The 17,583-nt window shown below is 31.5% G+C and overlaps 2 protein-coding genes across 2 annotated transcripts; both read left to right on the top strand.

Annotated features, from left to right (window-relative positions):
* The first annotated feature begins 1,143 nt into the window (after positions 1-1,143).
* On the top strand, positions 1,144-2,989 carry LOC101262049 (probable receptor-like protein kinase At5g24010). Its single transcript, XM_004229885.4, has one exon. It carries the CDS (start codon positions 1,315-1,317, stop codon positions 2,737-2,739), a length of 1,425 nt encoding a protein of 474 aa, XP_004229933.2. The 5' UTR covers positions 1,144-1,314; the 3' UTR covers positions 2,740-2,989.
* Positions 2,990-10,650: 7,661 nt separating this feature from the next.
* FRO1 (ferric-chelate reductase) lies at positions 10,651-13,919 on the top strand. The gene is given in 8 exon segments (NM_001247400.2): positions 10,651-10,906; positions 11,111-11,213; positions 11,352-11,543; positions 11,641-11,875; positions 11,963-12,290; positions 12,381-12,624; positions 12,731-13,440; positions 13,608-13,919. Coding segments are annotated over 8 exon segments (2,160 nt in total). The 5' UTR covers positions 10,651-10,698; the 3' UTR covers positions 13,748-13,919.
* The last annotated feature ends 3,664 nt before the right edge of the window (positions 13,920-17,583 follow it).

The following is a 17,583-nucleotide window of genomic DNA, read 5'->3' as shown; positions in this document are numbered from 1 at the left end:
AATATATATATAATATTTTATGAACAATAGAAGGTAACATAATATGCATGACTAATATATGCATAAAATAATGCATGTATAGAGTGAATCACATATATATGAATACCTATATGCAAGCGAGGTATGAGAATGACGAGTAAGATGGAAGGAAGGTAAACAAAATTTTATCTTGTACATTAAACATACACTAAATATATGTATCTGATATAATTCGCATGTATATGAGCAACTAAATATGCGAACGAGATCTGAGAATTAAAATGATTATGAGAGTAAGAGAGAGAACATTACACATGAATTTGAACTCATGTATATGGAAGTATCTTAATGCACCAAAATTTAGTAAGATTTATAATACTCCAAAGTAGATGTATGTATAGGGAGACATGGTTCAAGCACGGTGAAAAAATGAAATTAAAAAAATTATGATATCAAAATTTTGCGCTCTTATATTTCCAATTTCCCGATTTAGCATGTTGATTATACTTATTTAAATACAAAATATTTAAAGCTATCAATGATCCACTCATAATTAATCCATATGCACAATCCTTATTAACTATCAAAGATCCCTCAAATAATTAATATCAATGAATAAAATAATACATATTTTCTCATAACTTATACATATATTAGTTATATATGTGAATTTTCAAATTATCAACCAAAATACATTATATTAATATTTATATATATAAATACCTTAATTTCTATATTCAAACTAAATATGGAATAAGTTGTATAAAAATTGATACTAATGGTTAACTTTTTTCTTATATTAAGGTCATTTGATAGTTGATTATAGCTACACAGGTATTATTTATGTAAAATTTAATTATAAGTAAATTCATATATTATTTAATACATATATAAATTATATGGAAATTAATTATATATACACACAATAATTTGATAGGGCATAGAAAAAGATACTAAATAAAATATATTAATAATATTTGTATTAATTATCTAGCACGTTGTTACGCAAAAAATATTCCTCAAGCATCATTTTGTTTGCTTTGTTAAGTATTAACACATATTCCATATAAGAAAATTATTTACAAAGACATTCTAATGTGCATGAATTAAAATTTTAAAATAATATAAATTACATGAATTCAAATTTTAAAAATAGTATAAATTTAATATAATTTATTTCTTATCTGGCTATCAAACGAGACCGAGTCTTCATTTATTGGACCCACACGTTTACAACTTCTCCCATGGTCCCACACGTTGCCAGCCAACCCCCATGGTCGATCTTCATCTTTAACCTCTTCAGAGCTCCACTTTCCGTTTTGCTTCAATCGCACAATGGCGACTCTTTCTTCCACCTTGGCTCTCTACTTCTCCTTCACACTTCTCTGCTTCAATCTAATTTCAGCTTCCTTTTCACCCCTCGACCACTACCTCGTAAACTGTGGGTCCCCGGAACCTACCACCGTTGACTTCGACCACCGCCGCTTCACCGGAGACGTTTCCGACCCAAAGGCGTCGTTTCTCACCTCCACGGAATCGATTTCACTCGCAGACCCAAACCCATGTCCTAAATCTTCCCCAATTTACCACACTGCTCGTGTTTTCACGCGCCCCTCTAAGTACAAGTTCGTAATCAAGAACCCTGGTATGCACTTGGTACGTATTCATTTCCGTCGATTAAGAGGTAGTCTTGATTTTAGTAATGCTAAATTTCATGTCTTGGCAAATGGGTTTGTGTTATTTAACAGTTTAAGTATGGAGATGGGTAAGGATGTTGCGATAGTTAAGGATTATGTGATTGGGGTTGATTCAGATAAACTTGTCATCACTTTTGTGCCGAGTGAGAAGTCGAATTTTGCCTTTGTTAATGCAATTGAGGTTATTTCTGCTCCTAATGATTTAATTGCTGATGTGGCTCAGTATGTTAGTTTTGATAAAAATGAGCAAATTCATGGATTATTGAAGAATGGGTTTGAAACTATGTATAGGGTTAATGTTGGTGGTTGGAAAGTTACCCCTTTTAATGATTCGTTATGGAGAACTTGGGTTACTGATGATGAGTTTCTCAAGTCTAATGATGGTTCTTCAAAGGTTCACTTTGGTGGCCGTATAAACTATCAAGAAGGTGGGGCGAGCAGAGAGGTTGGTCCTGATAATGTTTATAATACTGCTCGAGTTATTAGGAGTTCGGGTTCTTCAATCCCCGAGTTGAAAATGACATGGACATTTCCAGTGACCAAAGGGTATAAGTACTTGGTTAGGATGCACTTCTGTGATATAGCTAGTATTGCGCGTGGTATGCTATTTTTCAATGTTTATGTGAACAACAATTTAGCCTACGAAAACTTGGACCTTACTGAAGTAACAAATAGGTTGCTGGCTTCTCCTTTCTATGCTGATTTTGTCGTTGATGGAGATAGTTCCGGTGTTTTGACTTTGAGTGTCGGGCCATCGAATACGAGTCTTCCACATGCTGTAGATGCCATTCTGAATGGGGTTGAGATCATGAAGATAAATAATTCCGTGGGTAGTTTTGATGGTAAGATTTGTGCACATGCCGTCTTGAAGAGTTGGAAGAGGGGAAATGGTAACGTCCTATATCCTATGCTAGCTGCTGTCTTCATGCTGCTGATGGCATTTGTGATCATGCATCGGAGAAGAACTGGGGTTACAGACTCTGTGGTCTGGTGGAGGTTACCCACTGAAATTCCTGAAGTTAATCTGAAATATGGCAACCAACTGTCATCTAATAAGCTGTGATGGTTCTGAAATAAGATTAAGATGGTATCTTATATTTCACTACTTTGAAACTTCTAAAAGTGCCTTTAGCACAAAGTCAGTTGTCTTGTACTGTAAGTATTCATATTTGTGTATTTAAAAGCAAAAAGTAGCTTCTCTAACTGAATTGATTTTTGATTTTCACTATTTGTTATTTTTTATGTGCTATCTTTTGTATTTTCAATTTATATATTCAGAGAATGAAGAATCTGAAGGTATTATCTTCAATAAACTTGTGGAGAAAGTCATATTCAATTTATTGGTGTGCATGCTTTGCAACTTTGAGTTGTGAAACATTGGATATTTTCGGGATCAATATTTTTTTGGTTATGGATATTTTCAGTTAATATATGAAATTTCGTATCTTTGTTGCATTCTTATCTCATACATTATCTACTTGTGCATAGAACTGGGTAGAGTTCTTGATTATTTGATAAATTAATTAGTTTTTGTAGATGAAAAGCACAATGAAGATGCAACATGTACAGAAGATTGAGTTTGTTCCTATCTAAAACTCAAATAGCTAAATCCAAAAGCTACTTCATTTAGAACCTTGTAATGTCTGCAACAGCGAGAAACAACAGGAGTGCGTCTTTCCAAACAATGCAGTCTCAACAAGAGCTGCATTACGATGCCTCAGGTTTGGGAACATTAAGAAATTGAGTATCCCAGCGAGGCAGCAAATAAAAAATATTCTAGAAGAAAAATCGAAGCCTAAGCCTTCACATCGAGAAATTGTACCAAAAAAACATATTTACAAGACATCTAGCTTATGAATTTTGAACGGGGTTTAGAGTATAATGATCTTAGTCATTATACTTTTTTTTCCACTTCCATATAATCATTTTGCACCCTGAAAAGAAAGGTTGTTATAGTAGTCTCAGAAAATACGTTATAGATGTTAGCTCTAGCTCAGGAGGATGATAGGTGATTCTCGTTTGTTGATACATCAGTGATTTTTTAGTAATTAATAGCCAAGATGATGTAGGAATGAGGCTTGAACATCTAGACTTCGGCCCCTTAACCTGCAATGATGTGGTTAGTCTGCCAGTGAAAGTGCAAAGTGTTTGCTATTGAGCACCCACCTATTCCGTTGTAAGGACTCTGTAACAGCAAAAAGGTTTTACTACCGGTCTAAGTACTAATGAGGTTTGGTCATTAATCAGACCCTTGCAGGCCTTAAATAATTGCTCATTTCTTTTGTGCTAGAGGCAACGCCTTCTGATCCACTAATTATTCTAGGAAGTATATCCAGACTTGAAAGAGTATTTACTTTTTTAAAAAAATAGAAGAATATTTGCGTTTTTTCTTTTTCCTATTGCCTTCACAATTTCTGTTCCTTCCACCCCTTGTCACAATATTGTTCCATTTCCTCACTACACTTTTCATCCACCACATACTTTTCCCTATTTCCGCATATACCTGACTTTGACCTACTTTTATCCTATGCTACTTATGCATTGCAGTTTCAGACTTCTGTCTAATAGACCTTCCACCAAAAAAGCATCTATTAGCATGTAAAATTTAGGATTCTGATTTTCATGTCAAAACTATCTTAATCCATTTGAGACGTGCTCTCTTAATTTATTCTTCTTCTTTCTCTCTGCGGTGCTCGTTGCTTCCTTTCCTATTAATGACTACATGTTGATGGTCACCTTTCCGCTTACAGCGTGGTGGTGTGCTTCTCATTAAGTGCCTTGGTCTTGAAGCCCAAATGTTCAATGGTGTTCTTGATTTTCTCAATGACGTTTTTGTGCTCGATGAATTCTTCAATGTTGTTCAGGGGAAAAGAAAAAGAAAAAGGGAACACCTCAATGTTTCAGTTTGGGCCAATCATGATTTGGCCCGAAGTTTTGTGCTTTATAAGTTCATTCATATTCATTTTTGTTGCTCTTACCAGTTTGATTTTTGATCAACCCTGGAAGTGAGCTAAAGGAGCTAAGCATATACTCCTTTTTGGCTTTAGCGTCATGTTTACTTTCTGAACTTGGTCCAGGTTATTTAACTATCATGAATGTTGCTTGCTTCACAGTTCACTCCATCGAGGTATCATCAAATACATATCCGCTGATCATATCCTTCATCTTAAGTTCTTAACTTTATGTGTGAGCTTTATGTTCCCTTTGTTGTCTTACTATCAGAACATACTTCCTTACAACACCATTTCCATTTATTTTTTAAAGAAACACTTTTACAATGCACTTCATGAAAAGGGAAATGGAACTTTTGGAATTGCAATTCGAAATTTGACAAGTGAGATTTACCAGTTGCGTGGATAACCAAACTAAATGTACAAATCAATCTGTACAATCAACTATTCAACTAAGCCTTGATCACTAACTTGTTGGGGTTGTGATATGGAGTCTCAGTATTCTGCTCTCTAGAGATTGTTTAACTTATCCAAATAGCTTGGTGGGAGTATACACCATTTATTGGCTCAGACAGGCTACTTGAGGTTTGAGCCCTTTCCATTCAAATGCTACTAATAGATGTCTTTCAATGAAAATTACCGGTTATCTAAATCTCATATCCTTCTCCTAGGTTATCTATACCAACAATGGTTAGACCTTAATTTCAACTAATTGGTATTGCCTATATGGTTCATTTTCTTCCTTAGCTAACTGGTTATACAAATTTTAACAGAATGAATCACAACATGGAAGAATTTGATAAAAGTTTTGGGGGTCTAGCTATGTCTAGGATTTCCCCTGAAATGAAAAATTGGACAAAGCTAAACCATATACAACATAGTGTACATTTTGATATCTCTGCTTCTTTATTTTTGACAACTACTGTAGCTAGTTGGGTAGGATTTAGAAGGTACATTGGTGTAAATAAAGACAATAGTAGTGCATAAGATGGACGTTTAAAGGTAGCCATCTGCAAAGCACTTGTTGTTTAGATGTTCATGTCCACACTAGGCTCATTCGATTACGAAAAGACATTTCTGGAATTGTCTCTTGATTATTACGAATAGGCATTTACGGAAAAGTCTCATGGTTACTCCCTATATTATCCTTCACTTTTCTCTAATTTCTCCTTTCCTCCTATATAGAAGAAGCACAGTGAGTTGTGTGACTTGATTTTTTCCAAAAAAGCTATCATGTTTCTCTATTGTTTACACAAATCCATATGATTAGTAAATTTGAGATGGTCAAAAATTACTCAGGTGCTTGCTGCAAAAGCTGTCTTTCTGTCCCAATTTGGAAGCTGTATTGAATGTGGCTACACATTCATTAATAGTTTCATGTTATATGCTGGTGTTTGGAAATAGTTGTTAACTGCACTACGGTGAGGAACTTTGTTTAGCTGTCACACCTTTCATCTACGACGGAGCTGTGGATAGAATTGTTTTTTCCTTGGGAGAGATTTCTGATCTATTGGTGGAATAAATTTCCCTTGAAAGCAATTATTATTAGTGAAAGTATAAATATGATGTAGCTACCAACCAGAATTACGCTTCCAGAGGTGGTTAACAGAATTGGTGGTCAAGTTTATTTGAATATATATATAACATCATGGAAACCTTCAGGTTAGGAACATGTTGCATCACATGAAAACATGGGGAGGGCAGGGTAACTGTTGCTGGAAGCTGAATGACAACTCTGGAGCTGGTTTATTTTGAGTTCTACGACTGGATTTATTTAACAAAAGTACTCTTAAGAGTTACTGCAAGCTATCTGGAGCCCAAAGTGTGACGGGAAGTATAGTTTCTTGTTTGTTAGTTTATGCTTATGGGTTTTGGGTGGGGTGGGGTGGACAGGTGGAGGGTTCAGGGGGATATTAGCATGCCAGATAACATCAGGATGTTAACATTTTGGTGCTTTGTGCGAAGTACTGAGGACAGGATATGACCATTTATAACTACGCTCCAAGGTTGAAAGGCAGCTATGGCATATGAGACTAGTACTTGATACTCTTTGAAGCCATGGGCAAGGTGAACTGTAGAGCTTTTTGATATTAGGAGAATCCATTTGGTGTAGTTCAGAGTATTTCACTGGTTCTTTTGAAAAGAAAAAAATTTAATTTTTTTATAGTATTTGGTAGGACCATTTGGCACAAAGGCAACAAAAATAAGAATGCTATGAGCTGTTAAGACAACCGTTTCAGTTTATTGATCATCTTTATCTCCTCTTTTCTGGTTGTTAGCTACACACAACAGTTACCTAGTTGTTTTAGAGAAACTTCTTTCCTTTCCGGGTAGCTGTTTAGGATGCATCTTTTGAGCGCATCCATTGCCAGTACACTTCTTGTTTCATGGGGTTTTCCCCATTTTTGTTCAGCAAAATATATGGACTTTATTGGTGTGGCGTGGATGAAGAGGAGGCTTTCCTCCAGAGTCTTAGGTGATAAAAAGGTACTACCTAAACTTAGAGGTGAGTTCTACATAACGGTAGTTAGACCGATTTTGTTATATGGGGTGGAGTGTTGGTCAGTCAAGAACTCTCATGTTCAAATGATGCAAGTTGGGGAAATGCGGATGTTGAGATGAATGTGTGAAATACTAGGAGCGATAAAATGAGGAATGAGGATATCAAAGCAAGGTGGGAGTGGCCTACGTAATGGACAAGATGTGGAAGCGAGACTGAGATGATTTAGGTGTGTGAAGAGGAGATGCGCAAATGCCTCATTGAGGAGGTATGAGAGGTTGGATATAGTAGGTATGGGGATAGGTATAGGTAGGCCGAAAAAGTATTGGAGAGAGGTGATTAGATAAGACATGACACAACTTCAACTTGGTATGTTGTTGTCGTAAAATATGTGGACTTAGGAAAAAAAAAAAGGGATGTAGACAAGCTCAGCCAAGTACTTACATGAGATATTTGTTTTTTTAACCAATGCTCAGAATTCTTAAGATGGCTAATCTTTGGGTAAGTTTTCTGACTTTGTAGCAGCAAATGGTTCTGCTTATTAAATTCACAAGTAGTTTTCTGTTCACCTCTTCTATATTGCTTTAATTTACTGATTCTGTTATGTGAAATTCCTTGATTCAACCAGTTTTATGACGTTGGACGGTGTAGTGGTGTATGAGGACTTCAAAAACTATTGCTGATCTTGATCTAAGCTATTTGCAGATATCGCAAAACTTCTACTGACAGATAGACACGATTCAGTGAACAGGAGCATATGCCAAAGAAGGCGTCGTTTTTGTGGTTGTCAATTTAATGGTTGAAGTCTGTGTCACTTCAGTGCAAAAGCAGGTTGGTTCATATGTATGAACTCTTTAGTAACACTAGCAGCCTTTGTTTTTTGGCCATTCCCTTTGTTTTTTTTTTGCCATTTGTTTGGTGTAGACTTTTAGTTCAATAATGCTGTTTATCTATAATTCCAGAGCAGTCCCATTTTTCTTCTCTAGGTCCATCATAAACCTTACAAAGTGCTCAATAAAGTAGCTATTATGATCCAAAAACAGTGACATCAGGAATCTTCTCTAGTCAAAACAACTCTCCTTTCTGTCTTCTTGCCCTAGCTTTTATATATTTCGACTATTCTATCAAAGCTCTTCAATGATTTCTAATAATTGGTAAAAAATGTAGTATTAGTCCTGGTTGACAGAGTTATCTCATACTTATTGCTGGTGAGAGGTTACATATATCCCGTGACTTAGACAACACAATTTTCAAAAAAAGAAAGTTAAAAATCATCATTGATTTATCTAGTAGTCCATGATTAGCAATTTTTTTGTTGTTAAGTACTTTCTATCATGGAAAACTCCAGACTCCTAACTTCCAGGTGTCTACAGGTTATATTATTATTTTTATTTTATTTTATTTTATCCCGTTACATAATGATCTAATTACTTAGTTGATACTCAAGAATAATATTGAATTTTATGCAAGGACACAAAATGAAAGTATATTAAGTGATTAATTAGTAAAATTATATCCTCAGTTTAGTCACTATAGATTAATGAGCACGTGTAGACACACATCCACCACGCTAACAACATTTCTCAATATCAACCAAACACAAGATGTTAATTTACTCCACTAATTGCGCTTATCTCGACTATTTTATCAAGTATCTGTTATATAATATCCTTTTTGTAGATATCATTATAAGCAGCTTAAAAATTGTTAAAAGTATTTGAACTTTTTTTCTTTCCATTTTGTATTCTTATGCTTTTATAAAACTGGAAAAAAAAAAAAAACAACCTGTATCTTTCCCTTTTCTTCTGTTATCATAAGAACATAAATGTAACGGTATTAGTAATTTACAAGCAAAATCTTTTGCTTTATGTGAATTTTGGACGTTATCTACACGTTTACATCATTTAAATTTAAAACTTTTTATATACTACAAGAAATGAAATAATGTATTTATCTTTTTTGTTTTCCTAAATCTAATATATGTGTAAAAGAAGTTTTGCTCGCTCCTTTTTGGTTATTATGTTGCATTTTTCGAGAGGTAATTTTATTAAGTCTCAAAACTCAATTAGACTACATTTATACGATGTTTTTAACATAAAATTTAGATATTAAAAAATTACCATAAAGGGTACTAAAAATTATAATTTTCTTTAATTCAAAATTCATATCGTTTTGATTCTCAAAAAAAAATTATTACAACTAAAAAGGAACAGAGAGAAGAGAGTATAGACAGGGCAGAGCCACCTTGTATGAAGGGCGTTCATTCGAACCCTCTTCGGTGAAAAATTAGATTATTTATACATTGTTAAAATAATTTTATATGTATATATAGTAGATGCCGAACCTCTTTTAACTACTTCATGTGTCTATTTCTACAAATTTTGAATCTCTTATTGAAAATTCTGACTCCGTCTCTGAATATAGAAGTAGCTTTTCTTGTCACTTTCAACGTTAAAGTGTCCATGAGATACAAGTTCATTTTGGTTTACCAAACGTTTTTTGGTAAAGAAATTTATGGACGATATCTTGACAAGAACTGTTTTCTGAAAATTGAAAATTTACATGTGCGTGTAGTTTTAAGGTTTTCATTTCATAACCAAATTATAAAAGTGGAATAAACACAAGAGCACTTTATAATGCTCAATTCTAGCTAATTATAAAAAAAAAATATCAAATTAGAATTTAAGTTATACAAACATGAGACATATAGTATATTTTGTCTTATAGTGAAAAATGTGAGTTAATTATAGAAAAATCATTTTTATCATTTACTCTCTCCATTTTAAAAATGACATAATTTTCTTTTTACTTTTTTTTTTCAAGGTGATCTTTTTCCTTTTATTTAATAGTACTTTAATTTCATCTTTCTTTATGGTATTTTTAAGACTACAAGATAAAAAGTCATTTAAACATATTTGATATAATTTTAATTTAAGACTATAAATTAATTTTTTTTTAAAAAAATTCCATATCAAATCAAACAAGATTATTCTTTTTAAAAATATTAATTAATTACCTTATTTAAAAAAAAATTCTATATCAAATCAAACAAAATTATTCTTTTTAAAAATATTAATTAATTACCTTATTTAAAAAAAAATTCCATATCAAATTTATTCTTTTTAAAAATATTATTAATTACCTTAAAAACTCTATTTAAATTCATGTTAGGCCCAAAAAAGGTAACATTGCATGATCCATGCAACTGAATAAAATGAAGCTATCCACGTGTCATTCTGGTTGACCTTGTATATTTTTCTTCAACATGGAATTAATTTTATACGTCACAATAAAATGTTGAAAAATAATACTAACAAAAAATAAAATTTCCACAATACGTAAACGCAACAGTATATACAAATTTATGTAGGGACATGAATCATGCTATCAGTATTTTTCATTTCAAAGAATATATAAGAATGATCTCATAATTGTTACATACACTTGCTAAATAGAAAAATCATATATCAATTCCCTACTTATGTACTATATATAGTCTTCATTCCTTTTCAATATTCCCCCATCCTAAAGTTGTCTTTTTTTATTATAACAAAAAAATAAAAGTGAAAAAATGGCTCAAACATCCTCTTCCTCTCCTTCTCTTAAAGCTTCATCAAGTGTTACCAATGATTTTCAAGCAATTATAATGGCTCTAATATTAATTGTTACTATTGGGTATTTTCTACTTTTGATAGTAACACCAACTAATATGTATAGACAAATATGGACACCCAAGATTAAAGCTCACACTACCAACTCCACATACTTTGGAGCTCAAGGTATATACTTTTTAGGCGAAACCAGAAATTTCGTTAAGAATATTAAAAGAACCTATTTACTTTGTATAATTTTCTAGTTGCACCTTAGTCTATGTTGAGGTTATACATATAAAAGTTGCTTATCATGATTGTTAGTATATATGGTTGTTGGATAAAGATAGAAATTATGAATTTATGTTTAATTTTTTTTTTTTTCAAAAACAGGAAGGACTTTGTTGATGAACACATTTCCTCTCATATTTATTGCTGTCTTGGGATGTGTATACCTCCATTTATGGAAGAAATCCAATAATAAAAACATCAACAGGTCAGTAAGGATCTCTCCGACTCAAACATTAAATTTTATAAGCACTATTTTAGCGTAATTAACTCTAATTTACTGTATCAAATTTTACTCTTAACAAAAAAAATTAATTTATTTTTGTTTGTATTTTGTGATTAACAGATTTGAGAAGAAACAAAAGTTGGCTATATGGAGGAGGCCAATAATCATGAAGGGGCTGGGAATTGTATCAAGAATAGAGCTTGGTTTTTTTGTGATGTTTATTGCACTCTTAGTTTGGACTTTTGCTTCTTACTTGCACATTATTTTTCCCACTATTACACCAAAATCCGTAGCAAACAGTGGAGAAAAAGTGTAAGTATATATTCCGAAACAAGTAATTTGAGATAACTATTTTTAAAAATCACGACAGATAATTTGAGCGTTGACGGATTGAATTGGTTATTGACAGATGGGAAGCCAAGTTGGAAGATTCAGGGCTAAGATTGGGACTTGTTGGAAATATATGCTTAACATTTCTATTTGTTCCAGTCACAAGAGGCTCATCTGTGTTACAAGTATTTGGTTTGACATCAGAAGCTAGTGTTAAATATCATATATGGCTTGGCCATATTGTAATGACTCTTTTTTCTGCTCATGGCATTTGTTACATTATCTATTGGGCTTCCACTCATCAATTGTCTGAGGTAATATACGATAGTCTGTAAAGTTGTTGTCATTGTAATTATCATACTGGTATTAGTAATTAATGATTGTTGATTGAAATGAAACAGATGCTGAAATGGGGAAAAACTGATATATCAAATTTGGCTGGTGAATTGGCATTGCTTTCTGGATTGGTGTTGTGGATAGCAACATTTCCTAAAATTAGGAGAAAGATGTTTGAACTCTTCTTCTACACTCATCATTTCTACATTCTCTTTGTCGTCTTCTTCGTCTTCCATGTTGGTGTTTCTTACGCTTGCATCATGCTTCCTGGTTTCTTCCTCTTCATGGTTGATCGATTCTTGAGATTCTTACAGTCACGATCAAATGTTCGTTTAGTCTCTGCTCGTGTTCTGCCATGTGAAACTCTTGAACTCAATTTCTCCAAGACTAAAGGTAAATTGATGAAAATTTCATAAATATTCAATTTTGTGACAAACAAGTCCATAACAATTTTGATCAATTTGTTTATGAATATTGTTGCAGGTTTAAGTTACACACCAACTAGCATCATGTTTGTGAATGTACCTAGCATTTCAAAATTGCAATGGCATCCTTTTACCATCACTTCAAGTAGTAATTTGGAGCCAGAGAAAATCAGTGTTGCCATTAAGGGTGAAGGAAGTTGGTCCAAAAAACTCTACCAGATGATCTCTTCCCCTAATTCTGTCGATCGTCTTAACGTCTCTGTTGAAGGACCTTATGGACCTCCTTCCACACATTTTCTAAGGTATGTATGAGTTATGACTAGTTCAAGTCGAATTTAATTCAGAGTTCGCGTACTACTACTATATGTTACAATGATAAACTAAAGTTCTGTTTTTGTTTTTTTGAAGGCATGATTTATTAGTTATGATAAGTGGAGGAAGTGGAATTACTCCTTTCATTTCCATCATTAGGGAGCTAATTCATACAAGTGAGTCACAAAAATGCAAGACACCAGAAATCCTACTTATTAGTGTGTTCAAGAATTCGGAAGATCTCACCATGTTGGACCTTCTCCTTCCTATATCTGGTGCTCCATCAGAAACTTGTAAACTGGGGCTACAAATCGAGGCTTTTGTAACGAGAGAAAAGCAACCAGTATCGACAGAAGACAAGAAGAATGTGAGGACTATATGGTTCAAGCCCAACCCATCTGATAAGCCTATCACTCCAATTCTTGGACAAAACAATTGGCTCTGGCTTGGTGCTATCATATCATGTTCCTTCCTCATTTTCTTGATTTCCTTGGGGGTCTTGAATAGATATTACATATATCCAATCGACAAAAATACTAATGACATATTTTCGTATCCAATAAAGGCGGTGTTGAATATGCTAATCATTTGCATATCTATAGTCATCACAAGTAGTGCTGCATTTGTTTGGAACAAGAGACAGAGTGGGACTGATGCAAAACAGATTCAGAACATGGAAGGTGCAACTCCTATGGCTTCGCCTAATTCTTGGTTCTATAATGCCGATAGGGAGATGGAAAGTTTGCCCCAACAATCACTTTTTCAATCAACTAATCTCCATTTTGGTGAAAGGCCTGACCTCAAAAGTAAGTTCTCGATCACAAAAGGATATTACTAATAATAACAAGTAACTCGTCATATCAAGCTTCATACATAACATGGAATTTTAGTTAGTTGAATTGTAAATAAGGTACATAACATCACAAATACGCAATATTAGAATGTCTTATTCAAATTGCTCAACTTTATGCAGGAATATTGTTTGAGAGGAAAGAATCAAGTGTTGGAGTTTTAGTGTGTGGCCCAAAAAGGATGAGACATGAAGTTGCTAACATATGTTCATCTGGTTTAGCATCCAATCTTCATTTTGAGTCCATCAGTTTCAGTTGGTGAGTTAGAGAATATAATGCATTCTATGCAATGGAGAAAAATAAGATGGAAGTTTTTTTGTTTGTTTGTGTGCTTATGCTTTGGTTGATTGAATTTTGCATGTAACATGCTTCCTTTGTACTGAGTAAATGTAAAAAGATACAGTTAATTCTGTTTTTAATCCTTCACACTGTCCTAACTCCGTATTGCATCTGTCACAATTTATTTATCTGATTTTGACTTGACACAACATATTATAAAATAACGAAAATTTTTGAATTTTATAATCTTAAATTAAAGATATATTTGAATCTTATAATCTTAGACTAAATCTTATAATTTTAAACAAAAGATATATATAAGTATCACATATTTAATTTTAAACATGTCATCCGAAAAGTTATAAGAATTAGAAAGTAGCCAAAAAAGAAAGGAAAAAAGCATTCTTTTTAAATAAATAAAAAAGAATAATAGATCAAACAAATTAAAATAGACGGACATTAAATGAATAAAGGGAAAAAAATTCTTTAAATTATGTAAAATTTAGCAAAAGTGTTTGGTACTTTGGTCTAAAAATATCTGGCCTCCAATAGTTAGCTAAAAAATGCTGGGGTGGCTCCCAAAATATTGAGTTGCTAAAATAAAATTAACAGTGAATTTTTTTATTTTAATTTCACCTAGAGATAATATTAAATATTATTAAAAAAAATATGCAAAATTGAAATGAAAAAAGAAAAATAGAAAAACTATCTAATTTTTATTAATAATATTTTAAAACTTGGAATTAAACAACTCAAATCTTCATATTAATTAATAAAGTTTTTATAAAAATATCAAAGATGAAATATGGTAAACAAATGAATAAATTCTTATTAACTAGAATTAATCCTTACTTTTATATAATAATATTATTATAAAGTTAAATTGTTAACAAAATAACTGCATATACACTAAAACTATAAAAATTATGTATATATAAAAACTGTATAAATAGAAGGATTATAAATAATAATTAATACTATAAATTAATTCAAAATCATATTGATCAATGATTAGAATAAATAGATAGTAAGAAAATTCTAAATAAGATTTCTAATATAATAAAACATAATAGTACTATATATGTCTCTATCAATAATCTAAACACCACCAATATCCTCTTGGCCTCATTCCCCATCCCCATACTTATTTCAGTCTGATTGATAAAAGAGTTTTTCCTTTATCATACGAGTGTAAATAATATGTTGAGTTCGAACCACACTTGATAAATTTTTTTTTTCTTTTCCCTATGAGTTTAATTTGAAGATTCATTTATGTAATATAAATGTTATTATGAATTTAAGATATTATGTATATATATATATATATATATATATATATATGGTTGAAATTCTTTTCATTCTTCTTTTTTTTTGTCCTAATTCTTTTTATTCTAAGTCAGCAAGATTCACAAAAGAAAGAAAAATCAAACAAAATTGAACACAAGAAAAGGAAATGTGAGTGCTATTATCAAAAAGATCTTGATTATTTAAATTAAAATAAATATCGAAAATTTCTACTACTCTCGAAATGAATTTGTGAGATAATATATATATTTAAAAAAAGCTTCTTCCACACAAATTGATCCCTAGAAATAATTCAAAAAAGTAAAATCATAAAATAGGAGCAAATAACTCTTCACCAAAATTAAAAACATTCAAGCATTTATTTGGAACAAAAAGACCAACCTTCATTTTGAGTCCATCAGCTTCAAAGTAACAAAAATTTTTGAATCTTTTAATCTTATACTAAACATATGTATATCGTATTTCATTTTCTTTTAATCGTGTAAGTTTAAATATATGCGAAAAGTTATAAGAATTAGAAAGTAGCCAAAAATAAGAAGAAAGATGAATTTTTTTGAAACAAATGAAAAAGAAAAATAAATCAAACAAATTAAAACTGATGAAGGTTAAACGAAAAATATAAAAAAAAAATTATTTAAATTATGCAAAATATAGCAAAAAGAGCCTTCGGTTGGTACTTTGGTCTAAAAATATCTTGCCTCTAACAGTTTGTTGAAAAATCTGTTGGGGTGGCTTAACGGGGACTAGGGACGACAATAGGGCGTGGCGGATGCCGGACTGGGTAGGTTTAAGACTATGCAGAGCGTGGCGGGTTTAAGGTTCTGCGGGAAGGGTTGAAGTGGATTCTTTTTAAATTAATGTGGGCCGGGGTAGATTGCGGATATATGTGATTATATGTGGGTTCAAACTTAATTATAACTTCTTACATGTTATAAGAGTAATATAACATTATAATATTAAAATAACTTCTTGATCTAAACTGTTTTGAATGGCTAAGAAACTAGAAAGATGAAAAAATTATCTCACTACTTGTATTTAATATTTTATTATTACATCAAGTGTAACCAATTAAAAAATCTACCAAAAAAAAATGTTGCTAACACATCTAAAAGAGTTATAAAACATTGTAATGTTATAACATGTTACTTTTTGCGATTAACAACTAACAAAATTTAACCTATTATTTGAAATGCTTTTTGTAAAATATATATGTGTGTGGGGGGGGGGGGGGGGACGGGGCAAATTTAGCGAATTTGCCCTACAATTGTCCCGCCCAGCCCCATTGTCATCCCTAACGACTAATGACTAGTATAACATGTGCTTTAGACTCTCAAAGTTTTGAGTAACTAAAAAAAAATTTAACAAAGATTTTTTTTATTTTAATTTCACTTGAGATGATATTAAATATTATAAAAAAATAAAAAATTGAAATGAATAAAAAAGAACAATAGAAGAACTATCTAATTTTTAACAACAATATTTTAAAACTTTAAATCAAACAACTCAAATCTTCTTATTAATAAATAAAGTTTTTTTATAAAAAAATCAAAAACGATATATTACAAACAAATGACTAAACTCTTATAACTAAAATTAATTTCCACTTTTATATAATCATATTATTATATAAATTTCAACTATTAACAAAATAATTGCATGGAGAAAAAATCCATAAATAGTATATATTTATAAAAACTGTGTATATAGCACAATCATAAAGAAAAGTTAATACTATAAATTAATTTAAAAGCACATTGAAATATGATTAGAATAAAGGGATAGTAAAAAATTTTCAAATAAAATATTATCTCCGACCTAATAAAATATAATACTACTGATATATATCTCTAATGTTATGTAGATTGAGATAATTTTTATTTTTTATTTTAATTATCTATAATATTGTGTCAATCTAAACAAAATTTATCCCGAACAATAATATAAACAAACAACATCCATCCCTTAGCCTCATTTTCGTACCCATGGGTGGAGTTATGCCTCCTTGACGAATCATATTCAGATTAACAGAAATTTACTAGTATATATATTAAATATTAATATTTAAAATATATACTAATTATTAAATACTTTTATTTTATATATCATAGTTTACAGTGTATTTTAGAATTTTATGTTCAATCCCAAGTTTAAACGTTTTGTTTGATTAAGACTATTTTTTTCAATTTCTTTTTTTATTTTGTTTTTTCTCTTTATAAGAGAACAAAAGTGAACTTTTTTAAGATAAGAAAATAAAAGGTTTCTTTTGCTTTTTCATAGTTGTTAAATATAACCTTTAGATATTTAGTCCTAAGTGGCGCCTTCATGGGAGTCTTTTTTTTTCTCCGGGATAGTGTAATACCAAGACCAATAAGAGAGAAAGTACTTCATCCATTCGGACAAAATTCTCCTTTTCTCAAAAATCTTTTACAATTTTACTCTTTTAACTTTCTCTCTTATCAATTTTCATACACAATCAACTACGCAAAAATAAAAGTGTCAACCAAATAAAAATAC

This window comes from Solanum lycopersicum, chromosome 1 (assembly GCF_036512215.1).
Source record: "Solanum lycopersicum chromosome 1, SLM_r2.1".
NCBI lineage: Eukaryota > Viridiplantae > Streptophyta > Magnoliopsida > Solanales > Solanaceae > Solanum > Solanum lycopersicum.
This window is presented reverse-complemented; position numbering and strand designations above follow the sequence as displayed.